The sequence below is a fragment of the Cyprinus carpio genome, chromosome A3 (genome assembly GCF_018340385.1).
Source record: "Cyprinus carpio isolate SPL01 chromosome A3, ASM1834038v1, whole genome shotgun sequence".
Lineage (NCBI taxonomy): Eukaryota > Metazoa > Chordata > Actinopteri > Cypriniformes > Cyprinidae > Cyprinus > Cyprinus carpio.
Window position 1 is genome coordinate 3,960,503 of NC_056574.1, and position 15,921 is coordinate 3,976,423.

The 15,921-nt window shown below is 42.7% G+C and overlaps 3 protein-coding genes across 5 annotated transcripts in view; 2 read left to right on the top strand and 1 right to left on the bottom strand.

Moving 5' to 3' along the window:
• Window positions 1-1,624, top strand: part of LOC109051872 (sterol regulatory element-binding protein 2-like) — a 16,166-nt gene extending 14,542 nt beyond the window's left edge. For both annotated transcript variants that reach the window (XM_042716060.1, XM_042716067.1), the window contains exons 18-20: window positions 91-267; window positions 349-448; window positions 587-1,624. In XM_042716060.1, coding sequence (XP_042571994.1) covers window positions 91-267; window positions 349-448; window positions 587-804 — 495 coding nt within the window. In that variant the 3' untranslated portion in view covers window positions 805-1,624. The remainder of the gene's footprint in view (window positions 1-90; window positions 268-348; window positions 449-586) is intronic.
• A 1,011-nt stretch (window positions 1,625-2,635) lies between these two features.
• On the top strand, window positions 2,636-7,856 carry LOC109053176 (serine/arginine repetitive matrix protein 2-like). Of its 2 annotated transcripts, none has more exons than XM_042716081.1 (5): window positions 2,636-3,491; window positions 3,693-3,880; window positions 4,075-6,070; window positions 6,321-6,426; window positions 7,182-7,856. In XM_042716081.1, exons 2-5 carry the CDS (start codon window positions 3,778-3,780, stop codon window positions 7,248-7,250), a joined length of 2,274 nt encoding a protein of 757 aa, XP_042572015.1. In that variant the 5' UTR covers window positions 2,636-3,491; window positions 3,693-3,777; the 3' UTR covers window positions 7,251-7,856. The 2 variants fall into 2 exon arrangements, with proteins under 2 accessions (XP_042572015.1, XP_018926151.1); XM_019070606.2 differs by lacking the exon at window positions 7,182-7,856 and adding an exon at window positions 7,027-7,140.
• Window positions 7,857-11,515: 3,659 nt separating this feature from the next.
• On the bottom strand, window positions 11,516-13,177 carry LOC122135849 (essential MCU regulator, mitochondrial-like). The gene is made up of 3 exons (XM_042716477.1): window positions 12,993-13,177; window positions 11,786-11,929; window positions 11,516-11,710 (listed from the first exon to the last, which is right to left on the bottom strand). The coding sequence occupies exons 1-2, from the start codon at window positions 13,125-13,127 to the stop codon at window positions 11,792-11,794; spliced, it is 273 nt and encodes a 90-aa protein (XP_042572411.1). The 5' UTR covers window positions 13,128-13,177; the 3' UTR covers window positions 11,516-11,710; window positions 11,786-11,791.
• Between the last annotated feature and the right edge of the window lie 2,744 nt (window positions 13,178-15,921).

Genomic DNA, 15,921 nt, shown 5'->3' on the forward strand with positions numbered 1-15,921 from the left:
CTGTGGTGTGTACAGTTACGAGTACAGTTTAAATGATCATTCTGATAACTGTAAAGGACACACCGGTGTATTTCTCTCTGACTCTCTCAGGGGGTGGAGCTTCTGGTGTGTGACCTCCTCCTGACTCTGAGGACCAGCCTATGGCAGCGCGGAGGCGGGTCTAACGGGGAGCCAGGCCCCGCCCCCGGATCCCAATTAGCTGGATTTCAGAGGGACTTGAGCTCTCTGCGTAAGCTCGGCCAGGCCCACAGACAGGCCCAACACAAGGTGACCTTTGACCCCAGCCCACAGCTGACCTCTGCACTTGACCCTCCACATGCTGTTAACAGGGTGTCTGTGTGCTTTTAGCTCTTCCTGCATGAGACAACGGTCCGACTGATGGCAGGAGCCAGTCCCACACGCACACACCAGCTGCTGCGACACCGAACACACAACTACAGCACGACCGGTAAACACACACTCACACACACTCTCTCACACGCACTCACACTCTCTCACACACACACACACACACACACACACACACTCTCTATAGCAGCAGCTGCTGTGTTCAGTATGCTGTGCTGACGCTGTGTTTGTGTTGCAGACGGTGACGGTGCACTGGGCGAGCGTGAGAGGGCTCATGCTATCCTGCTAGCGTGTCGTCACCTGCCTCTGCCTCTGCTGACGCCGCCGGGTCACCGCGCTCGACTGCTGGCCGAGGCCAAACGCACGCTGGAGCGAGTGGGAGACCGCAGATCCCTGCAGGACTGCCAGCAGATACTGCTGCGGCTCGGAGGAGGAACCACCATCGCTGCCACATAACACACACACACACACACACATATAACACACACACACACACACACCACACACACACTCATATACACACATATACACACACACACACTGAACCTTCTTCAGCTGTATGTTAGTCATGATCACGTTAATATTAGATGTATATTAGTTTAATCCTCAACACACACACACAGAGACACACACACAGGTTCATTCAAATCTACTGCAACAGCTAGTAAATAAACGGCTCATGTCTGCAGCTACCTCACACACACACACACTCACACACACACACACACACACACACACTCTCTCACACACACACATATGTATGTTGTACAGAACTGTGTCTTATAGACCAAAGTCTTTTAGCACTAGTGAGATACACGAGGGTTATTATATAATTATTATTTCATATGACGACCTTAACACTTCATCATGTGTAATTTCTTCAGATTTAGTTTCTGATGTGTTTGTTTTATTTGCTTTGGTAGTATTTTGTGTTTATTCTTTTATATTTGAATAGATGACAGCGGGACTTTTATTATGACAACGCGTGATGATGATGATGATGATGTAATGTCTCTCACACACACATCAGAAATGAGCTGTTAATGCAGAAAAAAATATGCGTGTGTATTATTTGGTGTTTATAATAATTTAATCTAAAGCTTCTGGTTGTGTTTTAATATCTAACTGTAATAACTCTCTGCAGCTCCGTCACATGCACTCTTTCTGCTCTCACTCTTTCCTTCATGTGTTTGTCTGAATCTCTACATCTTGTGAATTTTTTTTTTTTATTTATTTTAATTTTTTTTATAAAATTGCAGATGCCGTTGAAGAACCATCTTGTGTTTGTGTGCAGTTAATTAAACCCAATACAAACACATCATACACCAGCCCGTTTAGTTTCTTAGAGAGCACATTTCTTCTGCCACAAGATCAGCCCAAAGTGCTTTAAAAGACCTAACAACACGGCATCAGAAAAACCCTGATTTTTAAAAAGTGCTTCTTCAAAGTCATTTTAAATGCGATCAGAGAGGGGGCAGAGCAGATGGCTAGCTGTAAGTTATTCCACAACTGAGGTCTGGATATCGAAAAGGCCCGATCACCTTTCCGGGACCACGGTACCTGGAGCAGTTTATCCCTCCAGGATTTTACATCCTCAAGACTCGTAACAATAGTAGAACAGGACTTGGGAGTAATGGGACGTATATTTGAGTATCGTCAGCATATTTCTTAAGAATAGAACCCAGAGATAACATATACAGAGAAAACGGAATTGGACCTAATATAGAGCCTTGTGGGACCCTGCGTGATAGAGGATCTAAAGGAGTAGCAATTGTATTACCAATTCTAACTGATACAGTTACTAACCTCACAAATTAATCGCTAACCTCACAAACTCGAACGCATCGCTAACCTCACGAACTCTCCAATAACGCATCGCTAACCTCATGAACTCAAGACTCATGCATCGCTAACCTTAAGAATTCTCGACTGACGCATTGCTAACCTCACAAACGCATTAGTAACCTCCCTTACCAAAAAGTATTATACTTCAAGTTTATTTTATTAAGTATACTTAAGTAAAGTTAAAGTATATTTAGACTTTTTGTAAGTATAAGTCAAGTATACTTAAATGTCATTTTAAGTATATTTCTGAGGAGTACATAAACAGTAAACTAAAAGCATATTTTCTTATTTTTAGTTTAAAAGAAGTATACTAATAGCACACTTGAATAAACTTTTTCGTAAGGGCAAAGAATTTTAATAGTAGTGCATTTTAAAATTCTTTTTCTTTGGAGGGAATTATTACTAACCTTATTATTTTTTTGTTTATTTTATATTTGATTCGTCTGTTCAGTGGTTGCTACGGGGTTCAGATGGTTGCAAGGGTGTTTTGGGTAGTTGCTAGGTTCTACTTGGGTTGCTAGGGTCATCGGGGTTGTTTGATAGGATTTTCTAGGTTGCAATACGTGCTGCTAGTGGTTTCAGCACGGCACCATGAGCGCTAGTATTAGTGATGACTGATCTAACTAACATTACTAATGAAACTCACTTTGAGCCACTGGAGCACAGGAGATGTAAATTAGTTAAAAGTACCAGACAGAAAATAGTTAAACATAACACAGTGTAATCATGTTTAAGATCTCTGAATATCTCTCTTTTTTTCATCTGTATTTGATGTGTACTGATATTTCAGCTGATGATTCTTCAATGATCTGAAATAATGATTAGCAGAAAAACCACAAACCAGACCGAGTTACAGCTGTGAAACCCTAAACCTTAATTTTCTCAGAAATCTCCAGTTAACAGGCCCGATACATGGTATAATTTCACTTGGAACGAGAACTATCTATAAGTAAGGAAGAACTGTGTGATTTGGTCATAAATTTACACATACTCTGACATTACTGATATAGAAACCTAGCCTTAGTATAAGATATATTAATGGTAGATAAATCCTTAAAAGTGAAGCATCCATCCGTTCTGATGAGAACACAGATCAGTTTGGCTATATGTGTTGCTCTCTGATTGGTTGGCTGTGTTCCGTCCACCAATCAGGATGACTCAGATGTGCTGTCAGTGGTGAGCAGCTACTGTGATGTCAGCAGAGGGGGGTGCAGCTTTGAGGACAGCTCCCTCTGCATCTTGAGTCCCGACTGTGACCTGAACCTGTGTGACGGAGATGACGGCCAAAGCTCGGACAGGTAAGCCTGCTAAAGAGCCTCCACTTGTTACTCAGCAATGAAATCTGATTGACATGTTGAGTCTGTGCTGTTATGTAATTTATCTTGTATTAAATGCAACTTTTATTGCATAATTTTGGGACTTTTGGGGGATGAAATCCTCTTGCACTCTGTAGTTCTGGTGTCATACCCTATTCTTCCCTTATATATCTTTAATCCCAGTCAGGGTGACGATTCTGTGTACAGCAGCTCTGCCGGTTCAGAGGAATACTCCAGCCTGCTTCATCATCCTTCATCCTGCTGCAGAATGACCCGCTTGGATCCGCCATCGCACCAAGCAAGCCCCCGTGGCTGGACGGAGGTGTCTCAAAGTGGCCGTGATGGTTTTGGGAAGTTCAGTTTTTCTCACGGTGAGGAAAACACCAATATCCAGTTACCAATCGAGCAGCTTGTGGTGTTGTTCAGATAGTCAGAGTGGCGGTTTGGGGTGTCAGGTGGTGTCGGGTTGCACTGGGCTTTTCCTGAGTGCTGCGTCATGGTGCACGAGTGCAGTATCATTTCACATATTAACAAAGGTCATGATCTTGTCTCTCTCTGTCTGCAGGCAGTTTGACGGAACGGAGGGAATGGGAGAGTGAATATTTCTCTCTGGGAAGGGCTGCGGGCAGCAGAGCTTTCTGTGATCAAAGCCCTTCTACTCCCTATCGGCATTCAGAGAGAGGGCATCCCCTGCCTAGCAACAAAAGCCCCGAACCCAAAGCCACCATTCCATTTCGGAACCCGAATCTGGGCGTCCCTTCGGAAAGGAGAACCTCTGAGTTTCAGAATGCAGAGCAGCTTGCAGAAAACTATCCTCCGCAGTATCCTCCAGAACCGCTGGATCTCGGCCTGGAGGTTGAGGCCCTCGCAGGTCCCCGGGCCCTGAGTCCCACCCCTTTCAAGCAAGCTGAATCTTTCAGGGCCTCCAGTCGAAGAGGTGGACGAAATGCCCACACGTCTCCCTTACAGAAATCGGGAATACTTAACTCTTCCCAAAGAGGATCTGGCCTCTCCTGTTCCTCCTCTCCCTCCCATAGTACCTCCCCGTTCAGACGGGCCGAGTCCAGCGGCTCTCTCAACACGGTTGGCTTTTGGTCTAGCGGAGATTCACACGGACAGGATCGGCCATCGGTCAGCCTGGCACGGAACAGTTACTCTGGAAACCTCAGATCGTTTGCAAGCACTGTGGGCAGCGTCAGTAGCATTAATAAGTCTCTGTCGTACATGGATCTGAGAGGCACTTTGCAGAAACCCGAGACCAACAGCTCCTTCATTGGGTCTACAGAGAACCGTGGAAGCTTGTCCCCTTCCAGACGGAGTTATGACAGTCCTGCTGTTAGGAAAACTGAAACAAAAAGCCCTTCTTACGAGCGTGGCCACAACAGACAGAGTGCCTTCTCCTCAGTGGGCCGCCATGATTCAAGAAGCCAGTCCCCTTCCAGACAGAGTTATGATAGTCCTGCTGTTAGGAAAACTGAAATGAAAAACCCTTCTTATGAGTGTGGTCATGACAGACAGGGTTTCTCCTCCTCCTCCTTGAAGAGCCGCTATGATTCCAGAAGCCAGTCCCCTGTGGGGAAGCTGGAGACAAATGGCTCATCAAGTCAGATTCAAGAGGGTCGACGAAGTGCGTCTCCAGTCAGAAAGGGCTACGGAACACCAAGCCAATCGGATAGAAGATCCATGTCTAACGGATTGAGTTATGACAGAAAAAGCCCCTCCTCACCCAGAAAAGGCTATGAAATGCAAAGCCAAGCCACAATGAAGAAACCAGAGACAAAGAGCTCCCTTCACAGCTACAACCTAGACAGCCGACACTCTTCCCCAAGTAGAGGTCATCACCAAAACCCTGTCCCATCATCGCTTCGTAAGTCCGAAACAAGCCAGTCCTCATTAAAAATTGTTCCCAAGAGCCACAGTCCCTCCCCCTTAGCTCATATCCAATCTCTTCCTCACAAGTCAGAGAGTGGTCAGAGCCCCTCTGTGTCTACATTGAGGCGTGAGATTGCAGACCACATCTCTCTGAGAAACACTATGAGTGACAGAACTGGCTCCACCTCTTATGTAAGAAACACCCTGAGTAGCCAATCACAGCATGATTCAAACCCTTCATCAGGCCGCTGGAGAGGCTCCACCCACTCTCTCCACAGCCAGTCAGTCTCACGTAACTCCTCCCCATCACGCCACAGCAGCGAGAAGAAACAAATCAGCTCCTTTACCAAATCTGCCCTTGTTGCCTGGGAAACGCCACAAGACGGAAACAAGAAGAGCAGCATAAGGCAGAACCCAGAGGTACAAAGCTCCACGCCCAACAGCCGACAGGCACAGAGCCGACAGAGAAGCCCCTCCCCTCCGGTCCAAAGACACACACCTTCTCAGAGCTCCATGGACTCTGAGTCAAGCCATCTCTCGGCCGGGTCATTGGGCCTCAACCGGGAGGAAAATGCCATGATGGCTGACCTTCCCAAGGCCAAAACGGTCTTCCAGAGGGAGGGTCCGAGCCACCTGAGGAAGATTGAGAGCAGTCAGAAACAAGAACTTTCCCGCTACAAACCAGCCAGGTGGAAAGAATATGTCTGATCACTTTTCAACACAATAACACAATGTAATTTAATTAAATATAACTCCAGGGCAGCTATCAAAATGTACCAAATATGAAATAAGCATAAATGTAAAGGCCTGAGGATGTGTAGGACACTGTGAATGATGCCAGATTTCATATGGGTTAGTCATATCCTCAGATGAGGGTCACACATGGCCAGCGGGAGGAAGTGGCCTGGGTCAGCTGAACCTTTGTTTGTGTGATTCTAGTCACTCCCAGAGCAAAGCTCCTCACTCGGGATGGGACAAACTAAAGGATGAAAGAGACAGTGGTACACTATTAAGGGCTCACTCGTCCAGCTCCCTACACACACAGGTAAATAAACACATACACATGTCCTGTAACATTCACATGAAAATATTGAATATAATAGGCTAAAGATAAGTGATTCTACGACTGAACTGAAACGGTTTCTAAAGGCCCATTCACACCATGCATGATATCCATTATGACAAACTATAAATACCATTCAATGTTTTAATAATAGTTGTAATACTGCGAAAACAAGAAAGAATACACCACAATTTCAAATCACTTTCAGAGCAGTTTTTTCCAGGTAATGAACAATAAAAACATTGAGAGCCAATTCAATCCATCCATCTTTAAAGAGCTCAAGCATTTAAAGGGACAGACGGTTAATATTTATTGCTATAGTTATCATTATATTCATTGTTATAGATATCACTAATTGTATATAGATTTACAGTTGATATATTATCATTGTAGCTATTATAGTCATCATTACAGTTAACAGCATTATTGTTATCATTATAGTGATAGTTATTATAGTTATTGTTAGTGTAATCATTATAGTTATTGTTCTTGTTCTTGGTGTGAAAGAGCCTTTAAAGTGTTAAAGGCAAATATTACAACTAGTCTGCCGCCTGCATGCATATGACATTATATTCACTTTAGATACACCAACCTTGAAGAGTTCAGTCCAGCCATACTGAGCCGAGTGGAGAGTGTGTTATACTGAACGACATCACAACCCAAACACACACTGTCTCCTGTTTACACACACGTCTGTCAGCCGCACTGCTCATGTGTTTCACCTGTGTTTGTGACAGAGAGCCAGCAGTCCGGCCGCGGAGCAGACTCAGTCCGGCAGAGCATCAGGACAGAAGCAGGTGCAGTAATGCCACCGTCTGCCTGCGGAGGCGCTGTGGGTTCACCGCTGCTCACTGTGTGTTTGCGCTGCAGAAAGCGCACAGGCCGTCCGTGTATTTCTCCTGCAGCGTGGAACAGACCGATGAAGAACCAATGCAACAGGCACGTCATGACCACACGGCACTCACCATTAAAGAGACCGTTCACTCACAATTAAAAACTCTCAATAACATTTACTCACCACATTGTTGTACCAAACCCGTATGACTTTCTTTCTTTCTTAGAGCACAAAAGGAAATTCGAGGCAGAATGACAGCTGGGTGAAGTATCGATTCTCACATAAAAATATTGAACCTAAAGTGCATTTTTAATCATTAATTTTATTAACTTAGCAAGAAATTTGGTGCATAAAATAATAATAATTCTAAGTGGAAAAACGTAATATTAGCAAATAATAAGTGTAGGATAGAACTATTTCTCCCACTCATCAGAACCAAGTGGCCACCTCGCGCTCGCTCTCATGATGCCAATAAGGAAGTGACTTAAACTGTAATTCATCGACTGGCCACTAAAGGCTGGCTGCAAAAGGGAGTCAGTCCCATAGACTCCCCATGTTAAAATGCCCAACTTTACAGCAGAAAAAAACATGTTTACAGTCTGGTTCAAAACATGATTTTGGTCTATATAGCTAATATTGCCCTTCATGACAACTGTGAGGGGGTGAATTTTTTTTTATAACTAATCTGTTTAAATTATATTAAGTCTTACAGTTCTGCATAATTAAGGGCGTGGCCACTTGAGTGACAGGTGGATTGCCGCTGCTGACACCCCCGTCGAGATAGGTGGGCGTGGCTTCAGCAACCAGCTCCTGCCTTTTTGCCCATTTTCCAAGATGGTGACGGCCCGCTCCGCCCACTTTGAGCTTCAGAAACACTCTTCAGAAATCAATGGATGACGTCACAGACACTACGTCCATGTTTTAAAGTCTATGATCGGAAAATACGCAAATTCCGAAAGACAGAACCAATCAATTACAGACAGCGCTCGCTGCTGACGCTTTGCTCACAGTGTTTGTTCAAATAGGGCTGTGTTTCCCAAAAGTTATTTTTAGTTGTTATATTTCTCTATATTGCTGATTTTACTGTATTTTTATTAAAATAAGTGCAGCCTTGGTTATCTTGTACATGTAATATTTATTTTAATTATGCTGTGCAAGTAATTATATTTAATCTGGTTGTTAAAAGTTATTTTCTGTAATTGCTGTTAATAAATCTATCAGAAAAACTTGTGCTCAAGTTTCATCTTTATGGCTACAACAGCCTGGCAGCATATATATATATATATATATATATATATATATAATATATATATATATATATATATATATATATATATATATATATATATATATATATATATATATATATATGTATAAAAACATTGTTTTAATACAGTAACCACAGTTTACCACAGTATCTGTAGTAAAACTACAATAACCACAAATTTAGCATGGTTGCCACTAGAGGAACATTATTACAACCATAATTTTTGTAGCAAAAACCATGGTAGTAACAATAATAATAATAAATTTTAGTACTTATGTAACACCATGGTTATTTTTCATGAGGTATCCTCAAAGGTACACCTTTACCTTATCTACATTTAAAACATGCACACTTGTATGGTACTAATATGCTCCCTTTCAGGCGTAGAGTCGAGAAGGTGAACCTTTTGAGGTTACTGCCCCAGTGAAGAGCTAAAATACAATTTAGTACATTTTATTTCGGACAGTGTAAACAAAAAAAGGTCTATGAAATGTGTAATGTGCTAAATGCATAAAATAAAAAATAGAAAGGACATTTTTTGGATGTAGCGTCCCTTTAACATCTCTGTGTTTTATGTTTAATTGTTTGTCTTAATCTCTTTTTTGTCTTATATTTAACTTTATCTTAACTTGTAGTTATATTGGAGTGATTTTAGTAATGTGTGTTTAACTACAGCAGCTAGATAAGCCGATTGTATGGCGCGGTTCTGATTGGTTGCTGAGCTGCACTGGGTAGTTCTGATTAGGCTCAGTGCTGCGCTGAGTGGTTTTGATTGGTTGCTGTGCTGCGCTGGGCAGCTCTGATTGGCCACTCGCTTCCGCTCAAGTCTAATCGGGTTTCGCGCAGGGAACAGCGACAGTAGCGCGAGTTCTGTCGATTAAATGATGAAAGTGTTATTAAACATGATGATCCTCAGCTTTAGAGGCTCCTCAGATGCGCTTGATTTAATCTGTGTTTGTGTTGCGGCTGGCTCTACCATCATGACGGACAGTTTAACTTTAATTCACTTCAGTAACCGTCGCTGCGAGTGTGAACACGATGATAGCATGATTCGGTTTGATTATGTGTTTCATGAGTACATTCCGATTTCTGTTTGGTGTGTGTTGTTTTTGCGGTATGTGCGTGCGTGTGTGTGAGCAAACACAACTTTTTTTTTCTGTATTAGTGTGTTTCTGCGCGCGCGACACCCCACACAGTGTTCTCTGCTGCTTTGTTGATGTTTATGTAAATACAGACAAACTCAGCGGAGCTCAGATAAATACACTTAAATCCATCGATTATTCTGCATCTTGTCCTCTCAGTTTGAGCTGTCATCATCACTAAGGAGTGTGTGTGTGTGTGTGTGAGAGAGAGAGAGAGTGTGTGCGCGCATCAATTAAAGCAGCGCATTAATACAGAACGGTGATACAGAACTGTCTTGAAACTTGATAGAATGAATGAAAGTGAAATACTCTAAGAGCACAGCAGTGCATAGTCTACCTGTTGTAGCACATTGTTTACTTTAAGAGTAGCCTACATATGTTTAATTTAAATGTAACATTTATTTTTTAATGTAAGACTGTTTTATTTATTTTAAATTTAACAGTAATTTATTTTAAATGCCCCGAATCGGTCGAGTGAATCGTTTAGCAGATGCTCACGGCTGCAGTGAATCGCTGACTCGAGTGAATCGTTTAGTAGATCGCAGCTGCAGTGAATCGCTGACTCGAGTGAATCGTTTAGTAGATCGCGGCTGCAGTGAATCGCTGACTCGAGTGAATCGTTTAGTAGATCGCGGCTGCAGTGAATCGCTGACTCGAGTGAATCGTTTAGTAGATGCTCGCGGCTGCAGTGAATCGGTCGAGTGAATCGTTTAGTAGATGCTGACTCGAGTCGCTGACTCGAGTGAATCGGTCGAGTGAATCGTGTGCTGTGTTTCAGTTCATGTGTTCCAGCTGGACATCACGGCGCGGCAGGGTCACGAGAAGCTGCGGGAGATGTTTGACAGGAACAAGCATGTGACGGACCGTGTGTTGTGGACTTGCTGGTGATAAAGGTGTGTGCTAGCGTCTGTGATCTGACCCTCGCTGTGTGTTTCAGGAGAAGATGGAGCTGGAGGAGACCATCAACATCTGGAAACAGAAGACTCACATCATACGCATCTTCCATGAGACCGAAGCCCAGCATCCTGCTGACTTCCTGTCCCCTGACCTCTGACCCCTGATGTGACTTTCTGAAACTGTGACGCTGAAACTCTCGGGTGCTCAGTCACACCCATCAGTGCATTATATGAACACACACACTTCTGTTTCATTCCAGTGATGTTTGGCTTCTTCAATTCAAAACTAATTGCAGTAATTTAACATACTTATTTACAGACTTCCCTGTGATTTCAGTAATTTATGATTCTTTAGATAAATTTTACTTTATTCTCTCAATGACCGTGTTCAGCATTCAAAACATAACCATCATATTATGTGTAATATTTAACTGTTCAAAATCTGCAGTCTGAGAGATTTTTGTAGTGTTTATGAAAGAGGCTCTTCTGCGCACCAAGGCTGCATTTATTTGATCAAAAATACAGTAAAAATAGTGAAATATTATTAGAATGTAAAACAGCTGTTTTCTGTGTGAATCTCTGTTAAAGTGTAATTTATTTCTGTGATGAGCAGCTGTATTTTCAGCATCATTACTCCAGTCTTCAGTGTCACATGATCTTCAGAAATCATTCTAATATGATGATTTGCTGCTCAAGAAACATTTCTGATTATTATCAATGTTGAACACAGTGTTGATACATTTTATTTTTCAGGATTCACAGATGAATACAAAGTTCAAAGGAACAGCATTTATTTGAAATGGAAATTTTCTGTAATATAGAAATGTCTTTAGTGTCACTTTTGATCAGTTTAACGCAGCCTTGATGAACAGAAGAGTTGATTTTAAGACACGAAGTAAAAGAATCACAGTGACCTCGAGCTCTTGAATGGTAGGGTTTTATATTCTTTATTATAGATCAGTGATCTACACTCGGGTCAACCAGTCAGAATCAAGAATTCAACTCCTCGTGAATCTTCATGAATGCACAGTAACATACAGACGAACAGAAGTGATTCCAGACGTCATGAAGGAGTGACAGCACACAGATGCTCAGCGCTTGAGTTCATGGAGTGAATCAGCAGCGTCTGTGGAAACAAACACCAGCGTGAGAGTCACACACACACACACACACACACACACTGGCAGGTTACACCGCTGACCTGCGATCAGTCATCATCATCGTCATCCTCAGGCACGAATATATCATGCTCCTCCAGCAGAGCTGCGAAGTTCTTACTGATCAGGGTCCCGACGTACAGGAACGGAGCCACGACCATCAGGATCCGCAGGGGGCCGAACGCCGTCTGAGGACACAGCCAGCACTAGTCAACGAGTGTTACAAACAGCTGATAAAAACATCACAATAATCCACAGCACTCCAGTCCATCAGTGAACATCTGGAGAAGACAAAAGATGAAACACATCCAGCATTAAGATGTTTTAAACTCAAATACATAGAGTCCATAATCCATAATAACACTTCCTCCAGTGAAAAAGTGCATCTGCTGTTGTCTCTCACATCAGAATCCAGACACATATTTGTTTAGAGCTGTTTAAACGCTGCTTGATCTGTGCAGATTTCTCTCCTGATTCACACCAGAACACTTTTAGATGAGGCTTCTGACGGCACCCATTCACTTCAGAGACACCGATGTGATGAAACATTTCTCCAGATCTGATGAAGAAACAAACTCATCTCATCATCAGCAAATGCTCAGTTTTGAGTGGAATATTGCTCTAATATTCAGTTGCTTGATACAATGTTGATTGTTCTATTATTATTATTTTTTTAACTTGTACTGATTTTTATTTCTTCACTGATATGATTTAGAGCGTGAAGAAGTGTCGTAAGAGATAATGATAATGATTCTCTCTCTTGTCCAGTCTTCTGTGATCAGATCGAATCCTCTTCAGGTGAACTTCACACACAGTCCTGATTCAGAAGCTTCAGAGCTGAACTGCGCATGCGCAGAACACACACACACACACACTCCTGCTCCACATTAGAGAGTGAATGCATGATTAATGAGCTCTGAATTACAGACAGACGACAAACAGCGCGTCTGATCCACACAAGCTGCTTGTGGGTTACTGGTTTGATCGCTGCTCTAATCAAACGACGATATGAGTGAGAATAAACACAGATATTACAGTAATACCGTTTCACACTGACTGACAGATGAGGTGTGTTTATTACTGACACACACGCGCGCGCGCGTCCTCTAGCTGACGATCTTTCATATTTCCGTCCATATATTCACATCACCGCTGGCTGTGATCAATAATCGCGTTGCGCATGTTATTATATGAGCTGATATCTGCATATGTAATTGATTAACTGATTGATTGATTGATTTACTCACGCACTTTCTTGGGTTTGGGGTTGATGGCTCCGGAGGTGGTGCTCACTGCGGTCCGGTGCTGCTGCTGCTGAGACCTGACGAGCCGCGGAACCGACAGAGACACGAACCGGCGCACAACCGACACCGACACCGCCGCCATGATCACCAGCGGACCCACCGACGAGAGGAGGGGTGTGTGTGTGTGTGTGTGTGTGTTGTGTGTGTGTTGTGTTGTGTGCGTGTGTGTGCATGTGCATGACACTTTGTGTGTGTGTGTGTGTGCGTGCGTGTGTGTGCGTGTGCGTGTGTGTGCATGTGCATGACACTGTGTGTGTGTGTGTGTGTGTGTGTGCATGTGCATGACACTGTGTGTCTGTGTGTGTGTGTGTGTGTGTGTGTGTGTTGTTGCAGACACTATATAGATGCATATAGCAAGCTCAGCGTGTGGTTTGCTCCACATGTGTGTCTGCAGAGGCTCTCTCTATTAACCACACTGAGAGCACAGGAAGATCTTCTGCTCATTCAGAGCTCAGGTGAGTTCATCATTCCGTCTCCTTCAGGAATCAAAAACAGCGCTGACATTCACTGGATAGGTCAGGGCCGGTGCCCAAGCCTTTATGGGGCCCTAAGCTGAAATATACATGAGGGCCCCTCGGTGTGCCAATACGGCTGATTATTGTCAGTGTTTGATTATTCACAAAACACACACATTATCAGTTATATTTGTTGTAGCTGTGTTGCTGATCAGACCAATGTCTGTCTGGCATGTTTTTACCCTTCTGCGGTTGTAACAGTATTAAAAACCCACATGATGGAGTGAACAGGTGTTCATTTGCACTTTAAACATTCAAAGTCTCACAGTACTAAGTGGCAAACTAAACGTGATGTACTAAGAAGTAGCTAAATAAACCAGCAGACAATGCATTTTAAAGAGGCAGAATGTTATTTTAACAACATACTTTATTAAACACAGCAGCAAACCGTCTGGACATGTAAAACAACTCCTCTTAATCTGTAGCTGAGGTGTAATGATATCAGAATATAGCAAAGACCCCAAAGGTAGGTCAAGTCACCTTTATTTATAGTGCTTTATACAAACTGATTGTGCAGCTTTACAGTGTTAAAAAGGAAAATAGATTGTTAATAATGCAAGAAGACAATAACCAAGTTATTTTTCAGTTAAAGTCAGTTCATTTGATGATTCAGTGATGTCATCATCCAGCGCTCTCTTCAACAGGGTCTGTGTAATCAGTCAAGTGTCCTCAAACTAAGCAAGCCAAAGGAACCAAAAACTCCAATCGGTGACAGAAATGGAGAAAAAACCTTGGGAGAAACCCAGACTCAGTCGGGGGCCAGTTTCCTCTGCAACCAGACGAAACCAGCAGTTCAATTCCAGGCTGCAGCAAAGTCAGATTGTGCAGAAGAATCATCTGTTTCCTGTGGGTCCTTGTCCCGGTGGTCGTCTGAGACAAGGTCTTTACAGGGGATCTGTCTCTGGGGGCTCTAGTCCTGGTCTCCGCTGTCTTTCAGGGCTGTAGAGGTCCTTTCTAGGGGCTGATCCACCATCTGATCTGGATACAGACTGGTCTATCCGGGTGACCGCAGTGACCCTCTGACTTGGATACAGACTGGATCGTGGTGGCTACGGGCTCAGAAATAAGAGTGAAAACAGATAATATGAGCGTAGATGCCATTCTTCTCTAACGCAATGTAGCCAAGTACATCAGGTGTTATGGGCAGTGGCTAATGCTAAACGTAAATACAGTAAGATTTTATTCACGCCGGTGCTAATAATGTTCAACTTCGCCAGTTGGAGATCACTAAAAATAACATTAAAAGAGGTGTGTGAACTTGCAAGCATGATTTCAGACACTGTAATATGCTCTGGTCCACTCCCTGCTTACCGTGGTGATGAGATACATAAGTCTCTTTCTACGAAAGCACTTGTGGTAAATAATCATGATCACTGATCATAATCTAGATTCACTCTGTTTGACAGAAAACCTGGCTTAAAACCTGATGATACATTACTTTTAAATGAGTCTACACCCCAAGATTACTGTTATAAACATGAGCCACGTCCAAAAGGTAAAGGGGGAGGTGTTGCTTCAATTTATAACAATGTTTTCAGGATTTCTCAGAGGGCAGGCTTCAAGGTATAACTCGTTTGAAGTATTGGTGCTTCATATAACATTATCCAGAGAAGGGAAACAAATGTTAATGATGAAATCCCCTGTGATGTTTTGTACTGGCTACTGTATACAGGCCACCAGGGCACCATACAGGACTTTATTAAAGAGTTTGCTGATTTTACATCCGATAGGTTAGTGCTGGCTGCAGATATAAAGTTTTAATTGTTGGTGATTTTTAATATCCATGTTGATAATGAAAAAGATGCAATTGGGATCAGCCATTTTATTAGACATTCTGAACTCTATTGAGGTTAGACGACACGTCTCAGGACCTACTCATTGTCGAAATCTACTCTAGATTTCTAACTGTCACATGGAATTGAAATTATGCAGCAAAGTGATGATATCTCAGATCATTATTTAGTTTTTTGTGCAAACTTCATATAGCTAACACTGTAAATTCTACTTCTTGTTACAAGTCTAGTAGAACCATCACTTCTACCACAAAAGACTGCTTTGTAAGTAATCTTCCTGATGTATTCCCAATTCCTTAGCATATCCAAAACCTCAGAACAACACTTGATGATGTAACAGAAACTATGGATTCTCTCTTTTCTAGCATTTTAAATACAGTTGCTCCTTTACGCTTAAGGAAGGTTAAGGAAGGAAAACAGTCTGACCACGTGGTGTAATGAGCACCACTCGCACCCTAAAGAGAGCAGGCCCGGAAAAAATGGAGCACAGTGGAGGAAAACCAAAACTAGATGGTATTTCGTCGGTATTGCTTGGAGGGGAAAGTAACCTATCATACAGAAAAGCATT

What these genes read in the sequence shown, in the direction of transcription:
- LOC109053176 (XM_042716081.1), top strand. Translation starts at nt 3,778, where the DNA reads ATGACCCGCTTGGATCCGCCATCGCACCAAGCAAGCCCCCGTGGCTGG. An exon ending in TCCCGCTACAAACCAGCCAG is followed by an intron (nt 6,071 to 6,320) that starts GTGGAAAGAATA and finishes GTGTGATTCTAG; the next exon opens with TCACTCCCAGAGCAAAGCTC. An exon ending in CCAGCTCCCTACACACACAG is followed by an intron (nt 6,427 to 7,181) that starts GTAAATAAACAC and finishes TGTTTGTGACAG; the next exon opens with AGAGCCAGCAGTCCGGCCGC.
- LOC122135849 (XM_042716477.1), bottom strand. Translation starts at nt 13,127, where the DNA reads ATGGCGGCGGTGTCGGTGTCGGTTGTGCGCCGGTTCGTGTCTCTGTCG. An exon ending in TCAACCCCAAACCCAAGAAA is followed by an intron (nt 11,930 to 12,992) that starts GTGCGTGAGTAA and finishes CTGTGTCCTCAG; the next exon opens with ACGGCGTTCGGCCCCCTGCG.